Below are 23,232 nucleotides of genomic sequence, written 5' to 3' on the forward strand. Positions count from 1 at the left end.
CATGACCTTTGGTTATAGGTGCACATTAACATGGAAAGTACATCAAAAAAATTATGTTTGATCATTAAAATTGATATTTGACCTAGAGGATGCCTAGGTAAGGTGATTAGAATATCTAGATATGAAGTTACATTACTTAGGGTCAGAGGCTACACTCACTATATGCAATATCATGCACTCATAGGGAAGTTCAAGATGATTTCACTTTAAGGAAAGGAATTAATATAGTGCATAAAATTAATATGGAAACCTAAATGGTAGGTAGATTTGAAACTATGGCAGAAGGATTTTCTTATTGCCATTTTCACAAGTGTTGAATACAAGGAGAGGTTCTAATTTGAGGAGTGCATGATCCTCTTCAACTTGACAAGTATGTATCTAACATTTTAGATGAATATGTCTAGCCTTGAAAAGATTGTTTCATCATACATTTGGTGTGGATTTAGCTATATTTAAACCCCTTAAAAAATTTAAATGAAGAGATGCTTGCTGATATATGAAAGAATTTTGGATTCTTTGTTAAAATATTGGGAAAAAATAGAAATATATAGAACTTATGTAGTGTTTCATGTGCTTTCCAAGAATCCATTTTGATTAGCTAATATAGAATGTTTAGACACAATAAAATATGAATATATTTATCTCCGTTATAGGAATAACCACAAGCAGGACAATCTACTTAGGGACTCTCTTAAATTCCTTAGTTAGCCCCAAGAAGTACGAGTAAGGGGCCAAGAAGGAGGGACATATCAAGGTGAAAAGTAAATGAGAATCTAGAAAAAAAGGGCATTCCACCCAAGCACCCAATAATACTCTCAAAATAACTAATAGTTTCTAGCTTCATGACATGAGCTAAATTTAAACTAACTTCTTTGACTCCAAATTTAGATGATAAATGTGCAAAGTCTCCACTTATGAACATGTGACATAAACATTCAATAGTAAGAAATTAAAGAATATCTCTAATTTACTTTGATATTGAAAAAAAAAAAATCATTTTTTTTTTGTTAAATCTCTATCCTAATATATCTTTCTAAAAATAAAAATAAAAAATTATTTTTATAAAATATATTTTTTTATCTCCAATATTTATTATTGAATATCTCCCCTAAACTCGCGTATATTAATCATTTTTCTCACCATTTTGAAATCCCACGCTGAATGATAAAATAGTACCCACTACTATTTTACTGTTTTTTACTGTTTTGCCATCCAGGTGGAGAGACAAAGGTGTAATGCATTGTACAATAATAGTGTCCACTGTAGCTTTCTAGTGGTTTCAACACATATCAGATAAGAAGTCCGTGCTAGTCCTACGCGGAAAAATCTGTAGTCCGTGCTAGTGCTATTTAAATCAGAGGGTATGTTATGAATATGGCTGGCACATACATATGTTATGAATATGGCTGGAACGAATTATAATTTAAAAAATCAAGCCGAGTAAGAGTCGGACTGAATCATAATAGAAAACAAGGCAATGATTTATATTGTTAAGGCAACTAGCTGACGGTGGAAGTGAATTATAATTAAACAATAAGTGACAGCCACTAAGATCCCTACTGTTTGTAAAAACTTGATAGTAACAAAAGTAGATATGATTGACATATCACATTAATCAATCATGTAAAGAAATTTATTTTAATATAATACATTTATTTCATTAAAGATATAAAATATTATATTTAAAAGTAAATATGATTGACCTATCACATTAACCGATAAGGTAAAAAAAACTTTAACAAAAAGAATCGATTAAAAAAATATTAAATTTCATCTGAAAAACCTTTTAACTTTTTTTAACAAAAATATATTGAAAGAATATTAAATCTTATCTGGGACAAATTATATGAAAGGAAAACTAAATATTTTATCCCACCGAAAGTATTGGAATTTTGAAAGAGAGCGACAATATATTCGAAATTATTCATAGTCGAATAAGATGACAATATTAGATTGGCTAAATTAGATGCGTTAAAAAAAGAAAACGGATGACAAATGGAAACTAAACTTCACATTGAACCACTCATAAACTCAAGACAACTTGAGGACGATTCCATAAACAGTTTAGTGATTGGGATTGGGAAGGGTAAGATCATTTTTTTATATAATAAATTAGTATAGATTTTTTTAAGCACGGATTTAATATGAGTTAAGTGGATGAAATTTTTTTATGTGCAAATTTTTTTAGAGTGCAAAATAGAACTGTAATTTTTCATTGTTTAAATTGTATTTTTGAATGCTATGTAAAGTATATAGCTTGCAAGTACAAAAAAGTTTGTTGGATTTCGACCACAAAAAAATATATATATATACCTAAAAATAACCAAATTGTAAAATACTTAAAACATTTAACGATAAAAACTTATTTTATCAATATCTTTATATGATATATCTTAACATAAATATATCTTCATTAGTTACAAAGATCTTTATATGGATTATTTAAACACAGTGTTGAAATAATTTTGAAAGTATAAGGTTTAAACATCTTCCTCACATATTTTTTTGTTTTTAATTACTTTAGAGAAAATTATATTATTTCATATGGACAACTAATTAAACACGTATAGCATTTTCATTTTTACCTTTTATTATGGTCCATGTTAGTTTCTATTTAGAGAATATTTTATTTTTATTATAAGAGGGACACGTGTCAAATCTAGGTTGAGCATGGACATACTTACACATCTAGGTCATACTGGGTTGTAGAATGAGCCTCTAGGCTAAAAAAGGATTGACCCAAAAAGAAATCGACAAAACCCTTAACATATCTAAGAAGAAAATAATGACAACCCCTCTCTAATCATTAGAAAACAAAAAAACAAAAAACAGGCCAAAGAGCAGCTGCAAAATATCTCAATAAAATTGAGAGGCCAAAAAGGGGATGAGGGCAATGAATAAAGTGGGAATGACCACCACTGAAGCAATGCCTACCTCCATTTTCGGACTAGGAGATGGTGCACTCACATCTGTTGTTGCTCTTGTGCATGCTCCCACCATTATCATCACAATGGCCAAGAGAGCTAAACATGCATAGTTTCCTGTGTTTTCCATTCTCGATCACACTCACAACATTCTTTTTATTATTAATTTATGCAGAAAAAGTCAAAACCTAGAGCACAATTTCTATCTAGCAAATCTGAATCTCAATCAAGCAAACCAAATTCAAGGTGACAAATTCGAGCATGCTAGAAAAAAGCGATAGATGTGGGACAACATCATCTCAATAATATATATATACACACACATACACACACTAATGAAAAGATATGAAAGAGAGATTTAATTTTGTTGGGTATATATATATATATATATAGACATTTGAAAAATGTTGACATACTTAAGTTACGAATATACATCTCCCCCATACTAAGCTATAGAATGCCTCTTGGTGAAATAATTTGATCTATTTATAATCGCATAAGATTTCAATAATGAAATAATATTATTTTTTAAAATAATTATTTATAAATTAGTAAAATATTGTAAATGATTGAATAATAATTTTGTAAAATATTATAAATGATTCAATATTTTTATATTTGAATTTTATGAAAAATATATATGTTTTTATTTATCTTTAAAACTGTACATTTTTTTTATTTTTAAATTTACTTCGTAATTTTTTATATATTCTAAATTATAATAATAAAAATGCATTAATTAAAATTAATAAAAAATACTATTGTATCCGCTACAACACCACTCAAAATTTTGGGCATATCTAAAATTTTGGGTCCCCCTCTGCTCGCCTCAAGCCATTAAGGGATGCCCAGTTGTTCATTGGCTAATTTCCCCCATGGCTTGTTCTTATCAGACCCTACCGATGCACTCACTCGTACAATTGTGCGATATATATTGCACTAGGGTTTTGGAAGTTTAATGTCTTTCCCATGAGTTCAGAGATTATCCCTATGCCTTTCAATTAATAGCGGCACAGTTTGTGGGTGAGCAAGACTCCAATTGGATTTCATTATGCTGTCCATACTAGGGTTTGGGGAGAAACCCTAAATTGGTTCAAGAATGTTTCCCTGCATAATATAACCTAATTCATATATCTCTAGAGTTGCATTCTCATCGGCATTGTTTGGCATTATGGTAAGAATCATTGAATGTCATGTTTCCCCTGTTCATAATTGGTTCCCCATCTCAATACACGCATCAGGTTTTGTAAGTTTGTCACCTTTCCCATGCGTCTTTGAACCCCTTCTTTGCATTAATTTCCACCCCCAAAGGCATGGTCATGAGCATTTCAAGGAATGTGCTCGATGAGTGCATCATCACCTTGGGCATCATAGAATATCAAAGACAGCTGCAATTAAGAGATTCACGGGAGCACATGGGTTTTGAGTTGGTCTCCAAACTTGGGCGCACTTGACCAACCCATATGATTTGTAACACCTTGATTTGGATAATTCCTGGTTTATTCGCCCAAATTGAACTAGTTGTTTATTTATTTATTTGTCATATCTGTAAACTAATTGGTTCTTTTTTATTGACTGATTAGGGAATCTGGAGTGGGCTCGGATACACCCCGATCAATGCATTCCCATAGCAGCAATACCTTGAAATGAAACTAGTCGGGCCTTGTGAATTATTTCCAAAATGGTATCATTCATGACTCTTAAGATGAGCTAAAGAACTTTTGGATGATTCATGTCAAGTCTTATCTCATTAATATAATGTGTTGGGAAGCACACATCAACATTACAAGGGAATAAGTGTTATTTAGGTATGTATATCCACCAATTAGATAGCAAAGGAAAACACCACGCAAGTCACATTTCAGGGCCTCACTATCACTATAATGGCAACCCTAAAAGAAACACATAACATGTGTATGGGTGAATGGGCTGCTTAGAAAGAACCTATGACAAGTTACAAATAGAAACAAGATGATTTCGAATAGTCAAGGGCGCACTCATCAACTCTATTCCGCACACACGCTACAGAGAGATGAAACATGAGGCAAAAGGACTTTGGGAAAAGGAAATCGAGAGGTGTAATAGAGGCACAAGAAAGTGTTTGCATTTCTCGGATATACATATCTAAAAATATACTCGAGAAATTTCCAAATCAGCACGGCAAACATTTGCACCTGAACCGACTATGATGGGAATGCAATATCTTTATGTGTATGATGAAGATCCCATACCAAAGTTGTGGAAAGTGGTAACAAGTCTTGTGGTTGCATGAAGGCATGACACCAAGTGCGGTTCAGGTTCATTGATGCGCTTAAGGTGGGATAAGAAAAAATAGGTACAAGATTTGAGGCGAGATAGTAGAGAGTGTGTCATACATCGAAGGCTTGGTAAGGTGCAATCAACTGGTGAAAGATTATGACAAAGGTGTTTCGATGCCAAGTCACATGCGATCCTCCAGGTCACTGGGTCGCACCTCAGGCGAGCCTCCAAAAAGCGACCTCCATTATTTCATGACTAAAGCGTCCTCCATCATCAACGACTGTGCAATCTTGCCAAGGAAAACACCTAGGGCCAACAAAGCAATACATTCAAAGCTCTTATTAAGGGGCAATCAAAGTCTCTATTCCCTACGCATGCGACTGAGGGATTTATGAATGTCTCTATCTAAACCAACTATGGAATGTGGTATCGGCATCTATATATGCAAATTATCGATATCCCACACCCGAGACATAGAAAATGACAACATAATTATACGTGTGATAGAAGGTTGGAGACATGGGTACAAGACGCAGGTGGCATGGCATTAACCACAATCCATATTGAAGGTTTGGCAGGCCTACCTTACACTATAGAAATGATGGGAGGGACTACCATTTATACGTATTATAAATGTGATAAACCTGGCTCATTGACTTGAATTACCAAATCAATAGGAGAGTTGATTAGATCGACTGAAAAAAAATGCACTGGCGCCTTACTATTCCAAGCGATGACTAGATGTTAGCCATATTACGGGATGATTCACATCCAAACTAACTTGAATAGCGATACTTTCTCCCCATTGCTTGGATGCAGTCAAAACGGCCAGGACTTGTGAGACAGAAAATGTGTGGAAGACGAGAAACTTTACTTAATAGGGATAATTTGTTGTGAACTGATAGGTTAACCCAGATGGTTTCATTCTTAATCGCCATTAAATATTGTATCACAATCAACATTCGAGCTTGGCTATTTTTGGGATTGGATCCATTACTCGATTGATCTAAAATAATAGCAGGTGGCATATGAAGCACCATGTATGCCACCAAGAAGCCCAAAATGGCCCATGCATGGCACCAAAACTAGTTGTGAAAGCCACACTTGCGCACTTCTGTAACAAAGCAAGTTCGTTTCTCACATCCAGAAGCTGAGACACAAACATCCACAAACTCGTATGATTGGAAAAAAGTCATAAGGCTCAGCTCGTGAACATTATAGGTCACAAAGTCGCACTTCATTGTGTTAGGCAAGATACTGAGGGGTACAACTAGCTATGTTTCGCGACCATTGCGACCCCAATGAGTCTAACAACCACTAAAGTTGTTGAGTCACATTCCAGCAAGCAACCAGGAGGTGCAACCATCTAGGTTTTGCAACCATTATGGCCCTAGTCAGTTTAACATCCACTAAAGTCATTGAGTCACATTCCAGCATGCATCCAAGAGGTGCGACTTGCCCCAAATGTGATTGTGCAACCTCTCCCAAGTTGCTTGGTCGCAAAATCATGCCTAAAGGAGCCAACAACGGGTGTGACCTGTCCCCTTTAGCGACTACGCGACCACGCAAGATCCTCTTCTCGATGTCTCTTGAAGAAGGAAATGAAGAATCAATGCACTTAGCAATCCGCTAAGCCTTAACATAGCACACGCAATTGATTTATGGAAGTATACAACATGAAGAGAGTATTAGGATGTGTTGATTCAAGTCGCATGAAATCTCTACGTTAGAAGCATTTTGTCAAGCGTTGTTTCCCTAGGATCATGAATTAATTCATCGAATGAGAAAAAGCAACATCCGTGCCCATGAACAATCACCAAGACTACCATATATCGTTGATGACAATCATTTCTCTGAAGGGTCCTTGTTTCTACTACAGCGCCAAGCCCGTCTTATTATTTAGATAAGAGAACGAAGAATACGAATTCAAGGAGGAATTTGAGATGGTTCATGACTTCAATAAAAATAAAAGAATCCGGTAACCTCTAGAAATGTGGCATGAGAAGCATAATGATGGGTGTTGATGATGTGTGCAAGATCATGAAGAAAGCTCACCAATCCCAGGTTTCTTAGACATGTTTTGCATCCACGAATACTTTTCAAGCAGTGCAAGGTTCAAATGTTTGCAAAGGGTTGTATTATTCAATGCTAATGGCTAAGGAATTTGACTTGACACCATTGCAAATGTTTAAAAACAAGGCAATGCAAAAAATGCCCAACATGTGGGCGAGGATGAAAAAGGGCATGAAAGATAGTATCGCAATAATAATCTAACAGCTGAGGGAGAGCAACCATTGGTGCCACCTCGATCCCACGACATGGAGCAGAGCAACGCACAAATTTGTGACCATGAAATCGCAAGCAATTTCAAGGCTAAGAATTCTTGTTCATTATTAATTGTGATATTTATTTATTATATTTCATCAGAATAATTTTTTCTTGATGCTTAATTAATGATTGTGTGCATGTGTAGGATTGAAGCTGCGAAGGTAGATCCCTGCCATTTATGCAGACACTTACGCTGAATTGATTACTAAAATGACCTAAGGGATCCATGTTGTAGGAATGCAGCATCCTGGTCAACAACAGATATTGAAGTCAAGCTCGCTCCAAGGCAAAAGGAAGGTAGAAAGATGCTAGTCTATGTGTAAGATTTAGGATGTATCATGAAGCTTGCATAGAAAACCAGGTGGTCCCTTGCAAGCTCCAAGAACTTCTCAATAAACTCCAAGGCACATCACCAGAGGATTGATGAATGCAGGTGAAGCAAAGTGGAAGGAAAATAAGACAATTCCAGGACCAAGCACCCTCATCATTGTGACATACGAGCAACAAGAATTCTAGGGTTTCTGATGACCCTCTACATCCTCCCTTCTCTCTCCTTCATTGTAATGTAAATATTGTCAACCATTATTTCAACAGCTATGTTAGGATTGATGTGGGTATGTAACAATAATTTTTCCTTGAGAAATAATTAGGTAAACTCAAGAGTCATGAGGGTAGCCGAAAGGGCACGAGGGAAGGCAAAGGATCACGGTAGGTGAACAGTCACCTCATCTCTATAAATGTCCCCTCAGGCCTCATTACCTATGACTTTAGCACTTGAGTTGAGGGCAGGATAGATAGATGATTTATGCTTGAGAGCTAGAGCCACTTAGCTCTTGCACCTAATAGAGTGGATTTGCAGTTGGGCTAGGGTTTTAGCATCGGGAAATGGTATGAACAACCCATGTTCCACTATTGGGTTTTGATCAATTTCATGATATGTATTTGAAGTTGCAGTGATATTAATAAGATGTTCTTTATCTTTGGCACTGATTCCCATGCTTACTCATGGTGGTTATATTAGTTGTCTGGTACTTCACCATATTTGTATGTGTGCTTTCATATACGCAATATGTTATGGACTGATACATAGTGGTTGCATGTATGTTTCACTTTCGAATATGTGTTTACTTGTCCCTTACCATGTCGGTGACCTATTGTGAACTACTTTGAAATTGATTTATGGCATGTTCCTATTTATTATGTCTGATGGGGTTTTAGCTCACTAATCCCTCTCATGGTATATCTCTTATTATTGTTGTTGAGACTTGTTTGTACCTCTTTCTAAATTTTTTCAATCTTGGGATGATTTTGTTTCACTGCCTAAGAATTTCATTCTTGTCCCACTCTGACACCTTCTCATTTGATAACCAAGAGCAGAAACATTCATGGTGGCAGTTGGGCCCACATACCGGATGGGTCTCCTATCCCAAATGGTGTGATTCCTAATTGGGACTTCACACTCGCGAGACGCCTTAGTTATTGGTGATACATTTCAACCCATCAACAACTACATACCTTGGTTTTTTTATCCTATCGCTAGGGAAACCTGACTATTTGCAAAATCATAGTTGCTTCATATTTTGAATATTGAATATGTTCAAATATGACAAAACTATATAATGACAAGGAAAAGGCCTATAGCTTTCTCAGTAATGATTTACAACTATAGTTAAAAAACTAAGTAACAAGGAACAAGAAAAACTAATAAAATAGTGTACTAATTCCCTCATTCAACCTTCGTAGATATTGATTCCTCTATTGTTATTGCATCTTTGTTTCTTCCTAGAGAACATCCTAGGTCAAGAGGAAGCCCATGATGTGTCTCAATATGTTGCAAGTGGTGATCATCCCCTTCATAGTGAGCTAGAGGTCATCAAGCATCAGCAAAATTTCATCCATGGATGCATTTTTGTCCAACAATACATGTCCCAACAACATCATGAGGTGCCATTATATGTTAATGGTGTACATATATTGATTGATCCTCCTCTATTATCGTTGATATATGGAACTCATTTAACACTTTCATGGGCTATTTCAATGTCCTAAAGATATCTCGTTCCTTAACACATGAGCTTTCCATTTTCTTGTAATATGTTATACCTCAATGAGCCCTAGATCTTTGCATTAGCATGGTGTTGTTAGGACCAAGAACTTTATCCTTGTGCTAAGAAAATATGAGGTAGTCGGGATCTCTTGAGGATTCTAGAGGAGGTGAGGAATTCTAGGTTGTAGGGAGAATAATTCCAGTGGTGGTTGCCTCTACAGAGAGAAGCTGAAGCTGTAACAAATTTTTCGAGAGAGGTAGAGTAAAGGAAACAATAAGAAAGAGGAGGATGAGACACCACAGGTGATGAGGGCCAGGCAAGGGGAGGGACAACATGTAGCCAAGTAAAATAGCAAGAAAATCTAGAGAAGTGATGCGGGAGCATCAACCTTGGGTAATTTACTTTTGTCTAGACCCTAAGGGCGTCATGAAAATTTCCCTCAAATGTAATTTGTATAAACTATAAATAGTAGGAATTTTATATAGTTCCAATTGTCCATAATCTAGAAGAATTTGGAATAGTTGGGTTGTTAGTTTGTTTTATTGAGCTAATATTATAACCAAGTGGGCCTTTGTAAATTAACAAGTGTCACGTTTAGGTGTTAGCAATTTGGGATAGATATCCAACTTAGCTTAATTTTATTGGGATATTTTCTAGCCCAATAGGGAGATATACATATATATGCAGTCGGATCTAGATAGAGAGTCTTGGGTAGGTCAAAGGAAAAATAGCTCAAAGGCTAAGCTTAGAGGGTGAGAGGTAGCTCAAGACGAAGGAAGAGATCTTGTAGGGAAGAGGTTGTAATACCCCTCTATAAATATATCTGATTCAATTTATTAGAATTTGAGTTTTCCCAATTATTTCTTTGTGTTCAATTCTCTGTCTGAATATGAATTGATGCCCTGTGCAAATGGGTAAGTGTCTCTCAGTTAAATCCAATTTATTTGTGTGTGGGGTTTTCGTTTAACACATAAGACAAGTATCTGGCATAGCGAGCCAAAAGAGAAAATTATTGCGTCATTTGTTAACAGTCTCGACAAAGGAGTAAAAGCACCAAGATTCAATCATGTAGGGATGAAACCATGTAAGCACAGTGGAAATATTGACACATTAGAGTCATACATTGCCGTGGAGTACATTGGAGTAGATAAATTATGAAGTTGTGCCGACAACCCAGGAATGTAGGAAAACCCACATCAATGATCATGTGTTGAAGCTTTGGCTCAACCAAACGAAAACTAGAACACAAGCAAGAGGTAAAAGTTAAAGTTCTCATGAATTTACAGTGAAATTGTTGGTCGAGACCATAGAACTCAAGAGCGAAATGAGTCGAGAGAGGGTGGAACCATGCTAAAGGAGGGAAGAATCACGATTGTGAATCCCCCCATTTTTCTTACACCATGGGGGTATTCGCTGCCATCGTCCCCTTCCAAAATGTTTCGATTTCCCACTGTCAGTTTACGAAGTGGAATCTATTAGTTCCAGTCTTCACAGCCTGTCACCAAGGATCAAAATGGGCTCTTACTATGTCTGGATTTCAAAGATGTTTTGCACATGAGTTTCAGTGAAAATCATATGCTAAGTATGTTTATCAGAAGCATCTCGAAAAGATCTTTAAAATGGTATATTGCACGCCCAAAAATGGTTCCTGGATTTGAAGATATGATCGAAATGAATGATTGATTCTTGGTTATGCATGATGCATGTTTTCTTATAATTTTGCATTGTGAAAACTTCCTTCACCTTTTTCATGGTTTATAGCTACAAATCCAGTGAACTATGGTCGATTATGTGAGTTATAATGTGTGGAAGCATTAGTTTCAATATTATTGATTTATGAAGGAAGTGATTGACATGATTTTTTGGGGTTTTGAGGTCATTTCCTGCACACAGGGACAAGTTTACTGCAAAATCAGTTTCTGAAGTAATGGACATGAATTTTACAAAATTGAAAGAGTTTTCTGTCAATAACATACCAAGTAACAAAAATGTCCTTCAGTTTATGCACAAGTGTTACTATGTGGGAGATATGCAGTGAGATTTGAAGCCTACATTAAAACAAAACAAATGTTGCATTTGTTTTACTGTTTTAGTCATTGTATTTTGGCGCCATTTTATAACAAATGGAAAGTAATTTTGAGAAACACAAGGAGGTTTTTTTCAACCACGAGAGATATAACAAAAACCTCTTTCAGTTTATTCATAGGTTTCGTGAATTGGAATATTTGACTAGATCTTTACAGCCTATTTTTACAGATTTAAATATTTAATGATTTCCTGTTTTAGAGATTATTTTGTGGTACAGATTCCAAGCAACTGGAACCAAATTTCCAAAATTTGAGAGAGGTTGTTCTCAAAAATAACCTTATCTACAAAAACCTCTTTCAATTTTGTAACAGGTGTTATGGTTCAAGAGATACGAGTTCATCTTTGACCCCTATTTTCAGAAATTCGGTCCCTATTCTTAGCAGGGAATGCCAAATTTAATGTAACTATTTCTATCTTTAGGGAGATGGTTGAGCTCGACTCCCTTAGTCCAAGGATGAGCTAATTCTATATATTTTATGAATTTCAGAGTGTAAAGGGTTCAAATTTTTCAGCAGAGGAAAGCTGCTATTGGATTGTGTAAAGCTTAAACTTTTCTGAATATTATTCTATTGGAGCAGTCTCTGCGCTTTGACTTAGGATCTATCACGGTGTTTAATGTGCACCATGTTTTTCTTGTAAATTCATTTCCATGCTTTGTTTTTTCTATTAATTTCATTACAACATTCTCTTGATCCATTCATTTCCGAGGTATTTGGTCCATGGTATTGGTCCAAGGTATCTGGTCTAAGGTATTGACCCTAGGTATTTGGTCCAAGGTATTGCTCCTAAGTGGTTTTGGTCCATGGTATTGAGAAAGGCCTGAAACTATAAAAGGAGGAGAAGATCATTAGGCCAAGGGTGCAAACATCGAATATTTGATGAAATGTGAGATCTAGTATGTAGGTTATTGGCTTATGGTGTTGTGCTTGATCTGAACCAAGGATGAGCCTTAGCAGTTGATGAAGGATAAGATCTAATGATGGATCATGATCTTAAGGCTTGAAATGAATAATCATCATGTGGTTTGATCATGTATAGTCTAGATCTGAATACTGATGCATGTGTTATTCTGTAAATATTATGATCTGGGTATAATTGAAGTCTGGAATAGTTGCAGAATTATGAATTAATATTTGCAAATGTATACGCTGGTTGGATTTGAGAAAAGCGTGTATACACGCGGGTTCGACACATGGAAGTAGCGTATACCTTATAAGGTATGTTTTAGTTATTTTTGTTTGTTGTTGTAGAGTTCTAGGTTCTGGTTTGGGTTATGGTCACTGTATTTTGGTGACAGTATTATGAATGATCAGATTGAGTGTGATTTAAAGATGGGTTGTCAAAGTAATTAATTGATTCGGTTGTGGTTGATTCAGAAAGTGATGATTGAGTCTCAGTGATTGGTTGATGCAGATGTATTTGATGATTGAATTGTAGTGATGATGTTGTTGATGGATCCAGTCTGAAAATTTATGAAACGTGGTCCTTGGAGGAAGAAAGAAGGTCGTATCCTATGTACTAGTAAACAAATCGGCTAGTACAAGAGTTAGGGAGTTGTATCTCCCTTCTAGTAGAAGCTGGAGAATGAGAGAAGGTTGTAACCTTCTGCAGGTAGAAGCCTGCGTACTGGTATAAGTCTTCACCAGTACAAGATTGTAAACATATTTTCTTATTATTAAAAGAAGACAGAGACGACAACAACAGGTGGTTTTCACCCACATTGGGTTTCCACCTTATATCTTGGTGTTCATGTGTGTTGCTTATGTGTGATGCTTTATTCTTCTTTTACTGCATTGTCTAATAAATCTCTAATACATTGGTTAAAGTTCAATGCATGATAAATTGGGTAAATCAAAAGTTCTCTGCATATACACTGGTTGATTTAAGTACAGTCTCGTATACACGCTAGTTCATTTAGCAGAAGTAGCGTATACAAATCTGTTTGGGAAATTAAATTATTGATCTGATAATACTAATTCACCCCCCCTCTCAATATTATTTCCAACAATTGGTATCAGAGCAGTTCCTTCAGAAGAAGCTTGATCGCTTGAAGGGAGATCCATCATCATGAGTAATCAAGAAAGCGTGGGATCTATCAGACCGCCAATATTTGATGGGAGAAACTTTGTTTATTGGAAGATAAGAACCACAACCTATCTACAATCACTTGGAACGTATGTCTGGAAAATCGTGGAAGGAGGATATACATTTCCATCAGCAATTCCTACAGATACGGTAGGTAAAAAGCAATATGAAACCAATGCCAGGGTTGTCAATACATTATTGGGAAGTCTGTCACAATCAGAGTTTGTCAAAGTTATGTAGCTCAAATCAGCCAAAGAAATATGGGACAAAATCGTTCTAAGCTATGAAGGAGACTCTCAGGTAAAACGTGCTAAACTACAAACTCTTAGAATTCAATATGAAACTCTTAAGATGCACAATGATGAAAGTATAACTAGTTACTTCTTACGTATAGATGAGGTTGTTAATTGTATTAAGAATCTGGGTGAAGAGATAAAGGAAGTAACCTTAGTTGAGAAAGTTTGAAGATCCTTGTCTGCTAAATTTGAATCAAAAGTATCTGCCATAGAAGAAAAATAGGATCTACAGACTATCACTATGACATAACTTCACAGAATCTTAAATACCTTTGAGATGAGAAAAGGAGGCCCATCAGATATGAGAGAAGCAGCATTTAAAGCTTCAGCAAAAAGAAAGGAAGAACTCAATGAATTAGGACATATTTCAGAAGAAGAAGATGAAGTAAACTTTGTCAAGAAGCTTCAACGGGGTTCCGGAAGATTTAGAGGTAAACTACCCTTAAAATGTTTTGCCTGTGGAAGAGTCAGTCATTATGCTGCCAAATGCCCTCATAAAGATAAATATGATAAAGGGAAGGAATCTAAAAAATGGAATAGAAAACAAATTGTAAGTAAAAACAGTTACTATACTCATGAAGATAGCGATGGTTTATCAAATAGTGATGAAGATGAAAATAGTAATGACTATAGACTTCTAATGACTTATGACGATGATAATTTTTGGGATGCTTTAGAAGAAGATGACCTTCATGAAGAAATCTCTAAACTCAAAATCTTTCTAGAAGAAAAGAATATGATTATAGATACCTTGACATACCAGCTTGCTGAAAGAGAAAAACATAGTGAAAAACTAGAATGTGAAATTGTGGGTCTAAGAAAGGATCTTGAGAAAACAAAATCTCCCAACCTTATATTTGCTAAAGGATCAGAAACCTTAAAAGAAATCATCAAAGTGTAGTGTTCTCCTCTGATAAAGATAGGTATTGGATATACTAAAGAAGCATCTCAAACGTCGTCAAACTCCACTAAAAGCTACCTTGATGCAGCAAAGAATAGTGAACAATATGACAATCGTCAACAAAGGCATAAAGCAAATCACCAAGTAAATTAGGCTCAATTTGCTTCAAGAATGAACAGAAGCCACAACCTACCTCAGGTAAATCATACTCAATTTGCTTCAAAGATGAATATCAATAGAAACTACAATCTCCAGGTCAATAGATTCGATAATCGCAGGAACTTCTTTAATGGTCAATGTTTCTCATGTCATAATTTTGGACACAAAGCTGCTCAATGTGTTGCTTACAAAACCATCATGATTAGAGAAGCACGAAATCAAAGGAATGTGACAGGGATCAAGAAAATTTCCTATAATAACTTTTCTCTTCTTGAAAATGAAATAGAATGCTCAATCTGTAGCAACTTTGCCCATGAAGAATCTAAATGCAGGACCAAATTTCGACAAACATTTCAAAAGGAGCAAACTCCATTAAATCCCAAGATATGGAGAAGGAAAGAACCTCAAACAGAAAGATGTGGTATAGCCTCGTATGCAAAAGGACAAAAAAATCAGTGGTACATCGACAATGGATGCTCAAAACACATGACAGGTGATAAAGAAAAACTTCACTCATATAACGCCTTAGAAAACGAAAAGAATGTATCATTTGGAAACGACACTCCTGCTGTCATAAAAGGTAAAGGCTCTATTTTCTTGAAAGAAAAGGTTAAAGCTGGGAATGTTATGTATGTAGACAGACTAAAGCATAACCTGTTGAGTGTCGGTCAAATGTGTGATCAAGGAAATGAAGTGGTGTTTCAATCAAACAGATGTGTTGTTCGTGAGCTTGATACAGGAGAAACCGTGATCAAAGGTACAAGAACTCCAAAACATTTATACATACTCAAGGGACAACAACAATAGTGCTATCTAAGAAAAATGATGAAAACTCGCTATGGCATAGAAGATTGGGACATCTAAGCTTTTCTCAAATAAGAAAAGCATGCAGATTCTAAGTTGTTCGTGACCTTCCAGATATCAGCATTCCTGAAAATACAATATGCAAACCATGTCAATTCAGTAAGCAAACTAGATCTCACTTCATTGAAAAGGAAGGGTCAGCTAGTAAGCCTCTTGAACTTGTTCATACTGATTTATGTGGACCATCAAGGAAAAAGTCACCTCATGGAGAAGAATACTTTATTTTGTTCATTGATGATTTTTCCAGAATGTGTTGGATAGGTCTTCTAAAGCATAAATATGAAGCATTTGAAAAGTTCAAAGCCTTCAAAGCTTTGGTTGAAAATGAATCAGATTGCAAAATCAAATGCCTCAGATTTGATCGAGGAGGGGAATTTACCTCGGATGAATTCTTTGACTTTTGTGAACAACATGGAATAAAAAGGCAGTTCTCCACCGCAAGGACTCCTCGGCAGAATGGAGTGGTAGAAAGAATGAACAGAACTGTTCAACAAATGGCTTGAGCTATGCTAGATGAATCTGGAACTCCTGAAGCTACATTCGCCGCTGTAACTATTCTCAACCAAGCAAATGTTCGGGTAAGCAACACTCAAACTCTACATGAACTTTGGTATGGTAAGACTCCTATGGAAAAATACTTTAAACTTTTTGGAAGCAAATGTTATATCAAAAGGACTGATGAAAAACTTGGTAAGTTTGAGCCCAGAGCAGATGAAGGTATTCTTCTTGGTTACTCTTCCCAAAGTAAAGGATATAAATGTTATAATAAAAGACTTGGGAAAATTATTGAAAGTATTGATGTTGTAGTTGATGAAGCATGCAAAAATCCAAAACAGATAAAAAGCAAAGAATATGACAATGAAGAAAATGGGTATTATTTTCCCACATCAAATCACAATGACTCTGAAGAAGAAACCAATGAAGCACCAGAAGAAGAGATAACGGTAAAAGAAAAGACTCCGTCCAGGTATGTTCAGAAAAATCATCCAGAAACTCAAATTTTAGGGGAAAACGAGGTAGGTGTATAGACAAGAAGAACTATTACAGAAACCTCAAGCTATCTAACATTACTATCCTCCACCAAACCTCAAAATGTAAATGAAGCATGCAAAGATGAATGTTGGGTCAAGACCATGAATGAAGAACTTGAGCAAATTGGAAATAATAATACTTGGGAATTAGTTCCTAGACCTCATGACAAATATATCATAGGAACTAAATGGATATTCAAAAACAAGCTAAATGAAAATGGAGAAGTTATTAGAAACAAGGCCAGAGTTGTTTGTAAAGGGTATGCTCAACAAGAAGGTATAGATTTTGAAGAAACTTTTGCACCTGTTGCTAGACTTGAAGCCATAAGGATGTTTCTTGCTCTTTCTAGCTTTAAGAAATTTAAAGTATACCAAATGGATGTAAAATTTGCTTTCCTTAATGGAGATTTAGAAGAAGAAGTCTATATTGAACAACCAGAAGGATTCATTCTTGGAAATGATGCAAAACTTGTATGCAGACTCAGAAAGGCTCTCTATGGTATAAAACAGGTTCCAAGGGCCTAGTATTACCCCCTTGACAAATATCTACACCAATAGGGTTTTTCAAAAGGGTCAACAGACAGAAATCTATATACAAAGATTGACACTAATAAATTGCTAATAATTGTTGTTTATGTTGATGATATCATTTTTGGTAGCAATGAAGAATCCATGAGTCAGAGTTTTGCTTCAGTAATGCAGCGAGAATTTGAAATGTCCTTGCTTGGTGAACTTACCTATTTTCTTGGTCTACAAGTTCAACAAAATAAAGATGGTATTTTTCTTTCACAAACCAAATATCTCAAACAGATCCTCAAAAAGTACGGCATGGAAGATTCTAAACTGGTATGTACCCCAATGGTAACAGGATGCAGTCTCAGCTCAAATGATGAATCAATAGCAGTACATCAACCAACTTACAGATCCATGATTGGCAGTCTGCTTTATCTAACAAGTACCCAACTTGACATCATGCATGCAGTAGGAATAGTTGGAATATTCCAAGCAAATCCAAAGGAATCATACCTTCAGGCGGTCAAAAGGATTTTCAAATATCTTCAAGGAACACATAACTTTGGTTTATGGTATCCTAGAGATAAAGATCTTACTCTTCATGCATATACAGATGCAGATTGGGCAGGAAGTGTTAATGACAGAAAAAGCACTAGTGGTGGTGCATTCTATATGGGTTCTAGGTTAGTGGCTTGGTTCAGTAAGAAACAAAGTTCAATTGCGTTATCTACAGTTGAAGCAGAATATGTGGCTGCTGCATCTTGCTGCACACAACTACTTTGGATGATGCAAACATTGCAAGACATTCAGATCACATGCACTCCACCCATCTCCATTCTATGTGATAATACAAGTGCCATCAGTATCTCAAAGAATCCAGTGATGCACTCTAAGACCAAGAACATACCCATCAAATACCATTTTATACATGAACAAGTGCTTGAACAAAAGGTCAAATTGGAATATGTTCCCTCCAAAGAATAGGTTGCTGATATATTCACTAAACCACTACCTAGAGAGACATTTGAATATCTCAGACAAAAGTTGGGAGTAGTTGCTACATCATCCTGCTGTTAAATCAAACTTTTCAGAAAAAGGTGATTATACACATGTTTCCTAAAGTGAAGTCGCGTACACACACGGGTTTCTGTGGGTCAAGGAGCGTATATGTTTTTCAGGCAAGAAAAATAGTGGGGCAGGCTCTGATATGGGTGTTCTGACTGATATTGATGATATGCTTTGTTTATTAATTTTATCTAAATAACAAATATGCTTTGATCTTTGACCTGTTAACAATGCACAGGTAACACCGGTTCAGGGGGAGCATTAGCCTTCACGTACATTCAACAATGTTGGCATTATGGTTGCTGAGTCCAGCTATGGCTTCAGATATTTATACCATTGGCTGCTCAAGTCATGTAAAAGTTTAGGGCGTGATATGTCTTCTCATACATTTGAATGGGTCCTCTTGGACAAATGATGTAATTTATATCCCACTTTACATGGGATAATATTTCTTGTTTTTGTCATGTATAAACAATTGGTATATCCCCACTTGGTTTGGGTGGATGAGTCAAATTTGGTATATCCCCACTTGGTTAGGAGATGGATGTATGTATGAGTCATTGGTGATAGGAAGGTCATTGGTGATGTATGTTGTTATCTCAAAATCAGGCCCTGGAAGGCTGCTGACCAGGAAGACTTCAAGTAACTATTTCAGACCAATCTTTTGACTAAGGCTTAGCCTCCTTAGCCTGAGAGGGCTCTCTCAAAGGGTTATTGATTTTGACTATTAATAAGATGGCTAACTCTCTTGAAATAACATTAACAAATATGAAGGCTGGACAAACATTACATAAGTTTCCATTGGGCTTATGGAGTCAGTCAAACCTCAGTAAATAATGATATTGCTTTAACATAGAAGTCAGGGCATGTGACATTTAAATGTTCAAAATACAACTCTTATAAAACCACAGTTCATAGATGAGTACAGGAAGTCAGAGCAGCATAAGTGAATTCTAAGTGATTACTCATCTAAGCAACTGAAAAAAGACATGAAGGACAAAATAAAATAACACATCTTGAACATGGAAATGCTGTATGAATCCTGAGAAGAAAGGCATATATCTTATATTACTGAACTCTGTTCTTTACACAAGCCAAAACAGCACTTTGTTTTTATAAAATATCCAACCCTCATTACATAAATGTTTCAGCTATATATAGAAACATAACTCTAACTACTTCGAGCTTCCTCCTCCAGCATGAGGGGAGCTCGATGACTGTCACTAATGATACCTATCTGCTTTGTAACAAACTATTAAATACAATAACTGCTAACTGAAATTCTAAAGAGTTCTAATTTGATTATGACTCTAACTCTATCTTCTTCGTAGAATGATTCCTCCTTGCTTTTTTGACACCTGGTTTCCTTTTCGTTTGGCTGAGATGGCTGAGATGAGTAGTTAATGTTCCATGTTGGCTTTGGATGATAAAGGCTTTAATCGGCTCAGCGATGTTAGGGAATATCCCTTGTTTTTCGGTTCTGGTCTCCCATCACTTCGAATATGCAGCAGCATGTCTTTTTAGTCTCTTTAATACCCCCAAAATATAGGAGATCACCATGTTCTTGATGTGTTGTAAGCATTGTTCACGAACCTGTGTGATGACACAAAAACTTTTTTAATGCTGATAGGAAAGTCTTCAAAATTTGGTTCACTGATCATTAATTAGGCAGCTTCAGCAGTTTCGTAGCGCGCTACGAAACTGCTGAGTTGTTCCCGAAATTCACAGTTTCCTTTACTAAACTCCGACTGTCTTGAGCTTTATTTTCTCAATAGCCACTCATTTTCTCTTGGATGAAGCATCCGGTTAAGATATAATTCCTCCAGGGACTCTGCTCTTTATGCATAAAACCTGAAAAAGGACATCATGTCTCGTGTTATCATATAGCAATGTCTCCATTAGAATATGTCTCAGTTGTACTGAATGTTGATCCATTTTATACATAACACCTGTGCGCATAAGTCCAAAGATCCAGTTTTCAATCTAACCATGGACATGCACATTACGGCATTGACAGTGAGTGTTTTGCAGATGTACTGTCATAATGGAGAACAGAACAAACCCAGAAGTCAAAAGCTGCAATGTGAGCACACGTCTGAAGCTTTAACATCTATTCCTTTGATGATGCACATGTTCCACAAGCAGAATGAAACACAATCCCCAACTTCAGCTCGCCCTATCACATGGACCTCCAGCACTTAAAACTTCAACATAAAACATGGCAATTGTAGGCATGAATAACCCATAGCAAATATAACGGGAGCACCCCTTTGATGTTATCTGCCATCGCTCGTATCTCAGCTTGTATTTCCAATTCCCGTAATTAACAAGAACATATCGTATTATATATATAATCAAAGCCATAACTAACTGTGTTCTTTAGATCTTCAATTTTCATTATCCCAAGCACCTCCAGCAGTATTCAAAAACAAGGCCATGAGAATACCAGAGACCGTTGCAAACATTAGCATTGAAGCAACAACTTTGGCACCAAGTAAAGGCTGATCTGTATACTGACCCAGAATCTTAAATGAGACACCAATTAAAACAGGAGATACAACTGCTAAAGCACCAGGCTTTATCATCTCCCGAAGTGAAGCAATTGCTACTATTGCAACACCACGCGCATAACCTGGCTTCTCTTGATTTTTCATTATGCCAGGTCGATCTATAAAGTGCCTCCGCATTTCCTTAACAATTTCCTGAGCAGTTCGACCAATTGCATAACATGCCCATGCACTGAATAGGAAAATAAGCATCGATCCCAATAGACCTCCAAGAAATACCTCTGGAATAGCTATATCAATCTGCGTAAATGGTTGATGGGAATAAGCTGATACTTCATATAGGCACTGAATAAAAGAAAAGAAACTAACGCAACAGATCCAATTGCAAAGCCTTTGGTGGTTGCTTTTGTGGTGTTCCCGACTGCATCAAGAAGATCTATAATTTCTCTTACACTTTCAGGCTCTAACATACAGTAGTGCAGGTTCCGCATTGATATCAATTGTGTCCAGAAGATATATTTCCTCTTCGGGTTCATTCTTCAATGCATTCTTGGCTATACATTGAAAAGTTGCTTCAACATTAAAGCCTTCTTTTGCAGAAGTTTCAAAGTAGGGAATGTTGCCTTTAGAAGCACACCATGCCCTGGCCTTTTTCTCAGAGACCACTCTGCTGTTTCCACCATCCACGTCAATTTTATTTCCAAGCACAACAAATGGAAAATTCTCCGGATTAGAAGGGCTTGCCTGAATTAGAAATTCATCGCGCCAATTATTTAGGTTATCAAATGATTTTAGCACATTAACATCGTAAACAAGAACTTAGCAATCGGCACCACGGTAGAAGGCAACACCAAAGCTCTGAAATATTTCCTGGCCAGCGGTATCCCATATCTGCAACGTGAACAATCTATCCTCAAACTGAACTTCTTTAGTCAAGAAGTCAGCTCCGATGGTTGCTTTATACTGGTTGCTGAATTTCTTATTTACATATTGATTCATCAGCGAAGTTTTACCAACCCTGCTATCGCCAAGGATGATAACCTTTAACAGAGTTCTTCTGCGGCCGACATGATGAGCTCGAGCTTATGTTGAATGAATATGGAGTCGAAGAGATCTAAGCTGATTCATCTATTGATCAAATCTTGCAAATCTCGAAAACACATGCTCGAGCACTTACACTCCTATCCAAGGTTTACTGCTCTACTATGCAAACATATGGCAAACATATAGCTGTTCTTCTCAGTTGAAATCCCATTGTTTGAATCCTAAGGCTTATCCCACCGCATTTAGGCCCTTTCCCAGGCGGTCCAAAGATACAGCTAGGTGTCAAATCCTTCTCTGTTTGGGCTACGTGTCTCTCTGCTTTCCAAAAACTTTTTCTTGGAGTTTGTCCATTTCACCCACAGCACCAACAGAAAAGATGCGGAGAATGAGTCTTTTATTTTGCTGGATGCGCAAGTGTTTGCAAAATTACCAAACTGAACTTCCCACAGGACCAATGAATTGGGATTTTCCATTGAATAACCCAATTCAAAACCCAGAACACCAAATTCTAACAGAGAACTGTTGCTCACAGTAAACATCTCCTCAGGTTGGTTCATGATAACATGGTAAGGAACTTGAGGTATTACATTAAAATAATACCGTGAACCAAAAAAAAACTTGTAAAAGAATTTGATGCTTAATGCATGCACTACGAACCATCTGAAGGATTTGCCACACCATGATCTCTGTAAATCTCAAACTCATCAGGACTCCACCGGCATACAAGGTTGAGGTGGAATGTAGCCATTTGAACACACATTAAATGTAGTATGCAAGATGCTTCGGGTGATATCAGCTCTCCTTCTCGGCAAACTACATGATCTGTTACTAATTCTATCACACCTTTGTTTAATCGAACTGGCATCCCCTGCTTCCGCACATAATCTTGCAACATGTTCTGCTGGTTACCAGAAACCTCATAAGCTGTAGCCCCTTTGATGCCAACAGAGCCTGCACGTGTCAAGACCGACATGTAAGACCTTACACATGCTATTCCCGTAAAATTCTTGCAGAAAATATGATAGCTGGTGTGAGATGTGCTATGGATCAGCACGAATTCCCCATTTCGTAGCGCAGTTAGTGCAAAGTCAGTGTTTTTCGCTACGAAAACACCTAAACA

The 23,232-nt window shown here is 36.5% G+C and overlaps 1 protein-coding gene and 1 pseudogene across 1 annotated transcript; both read right to left on the reverse strand.

The window, feature by feature from the left end:
* Window positions 1–20,948: 20,948 nt before the first annotated feature.
* On the reverse strand, window positions 20,949–22,192 carry LOC149151022 (ras-related protein Rab7 pseudogene; annotated as a pseudogene).
* Window positions 22,193–22,761: 569 nt separating this feature from the next.
* LOC149151023 (uncharacterized) lies at window positions 22,762–23,085 on the reverse strand. The gene has a single exon (XM_089443029.1). The coding sequence runs from the start codon at window positions 23,083–23,085 to the stop codon at window positions 22,762–22,764; it is 324 nt and encodes a 107-aa protein (XP_089299155.1).
* Window positions 23,086–23,232: the final 147 nt, after the last annotated feature.

The sequence above is a fragment of the Pinus tabuliformis genome, chromosome 9 (assembly GCF_031772625.1).
Source record: "Pinus tabuliformis cultivar Carrire ecotype Pingquan chromosome 9, CPIR1, whole genome shotgun sequence".
NCBI lineage: Eukaryota > Viridiplantae > Streptophyta > Pinopsida > Pinales > Pinaceae > Pinus > Pinus tabuliformis.

Excerpts from the sequence above, each read along its gene's own strand:
- LOC149151023 (XM_089443029.1), bottom strand. The coding sequence starts at position 23,085 with ATGTCGGTCTTGACACGTGCAGGCTCTGTTGGCATCAAAGGGGCTACA.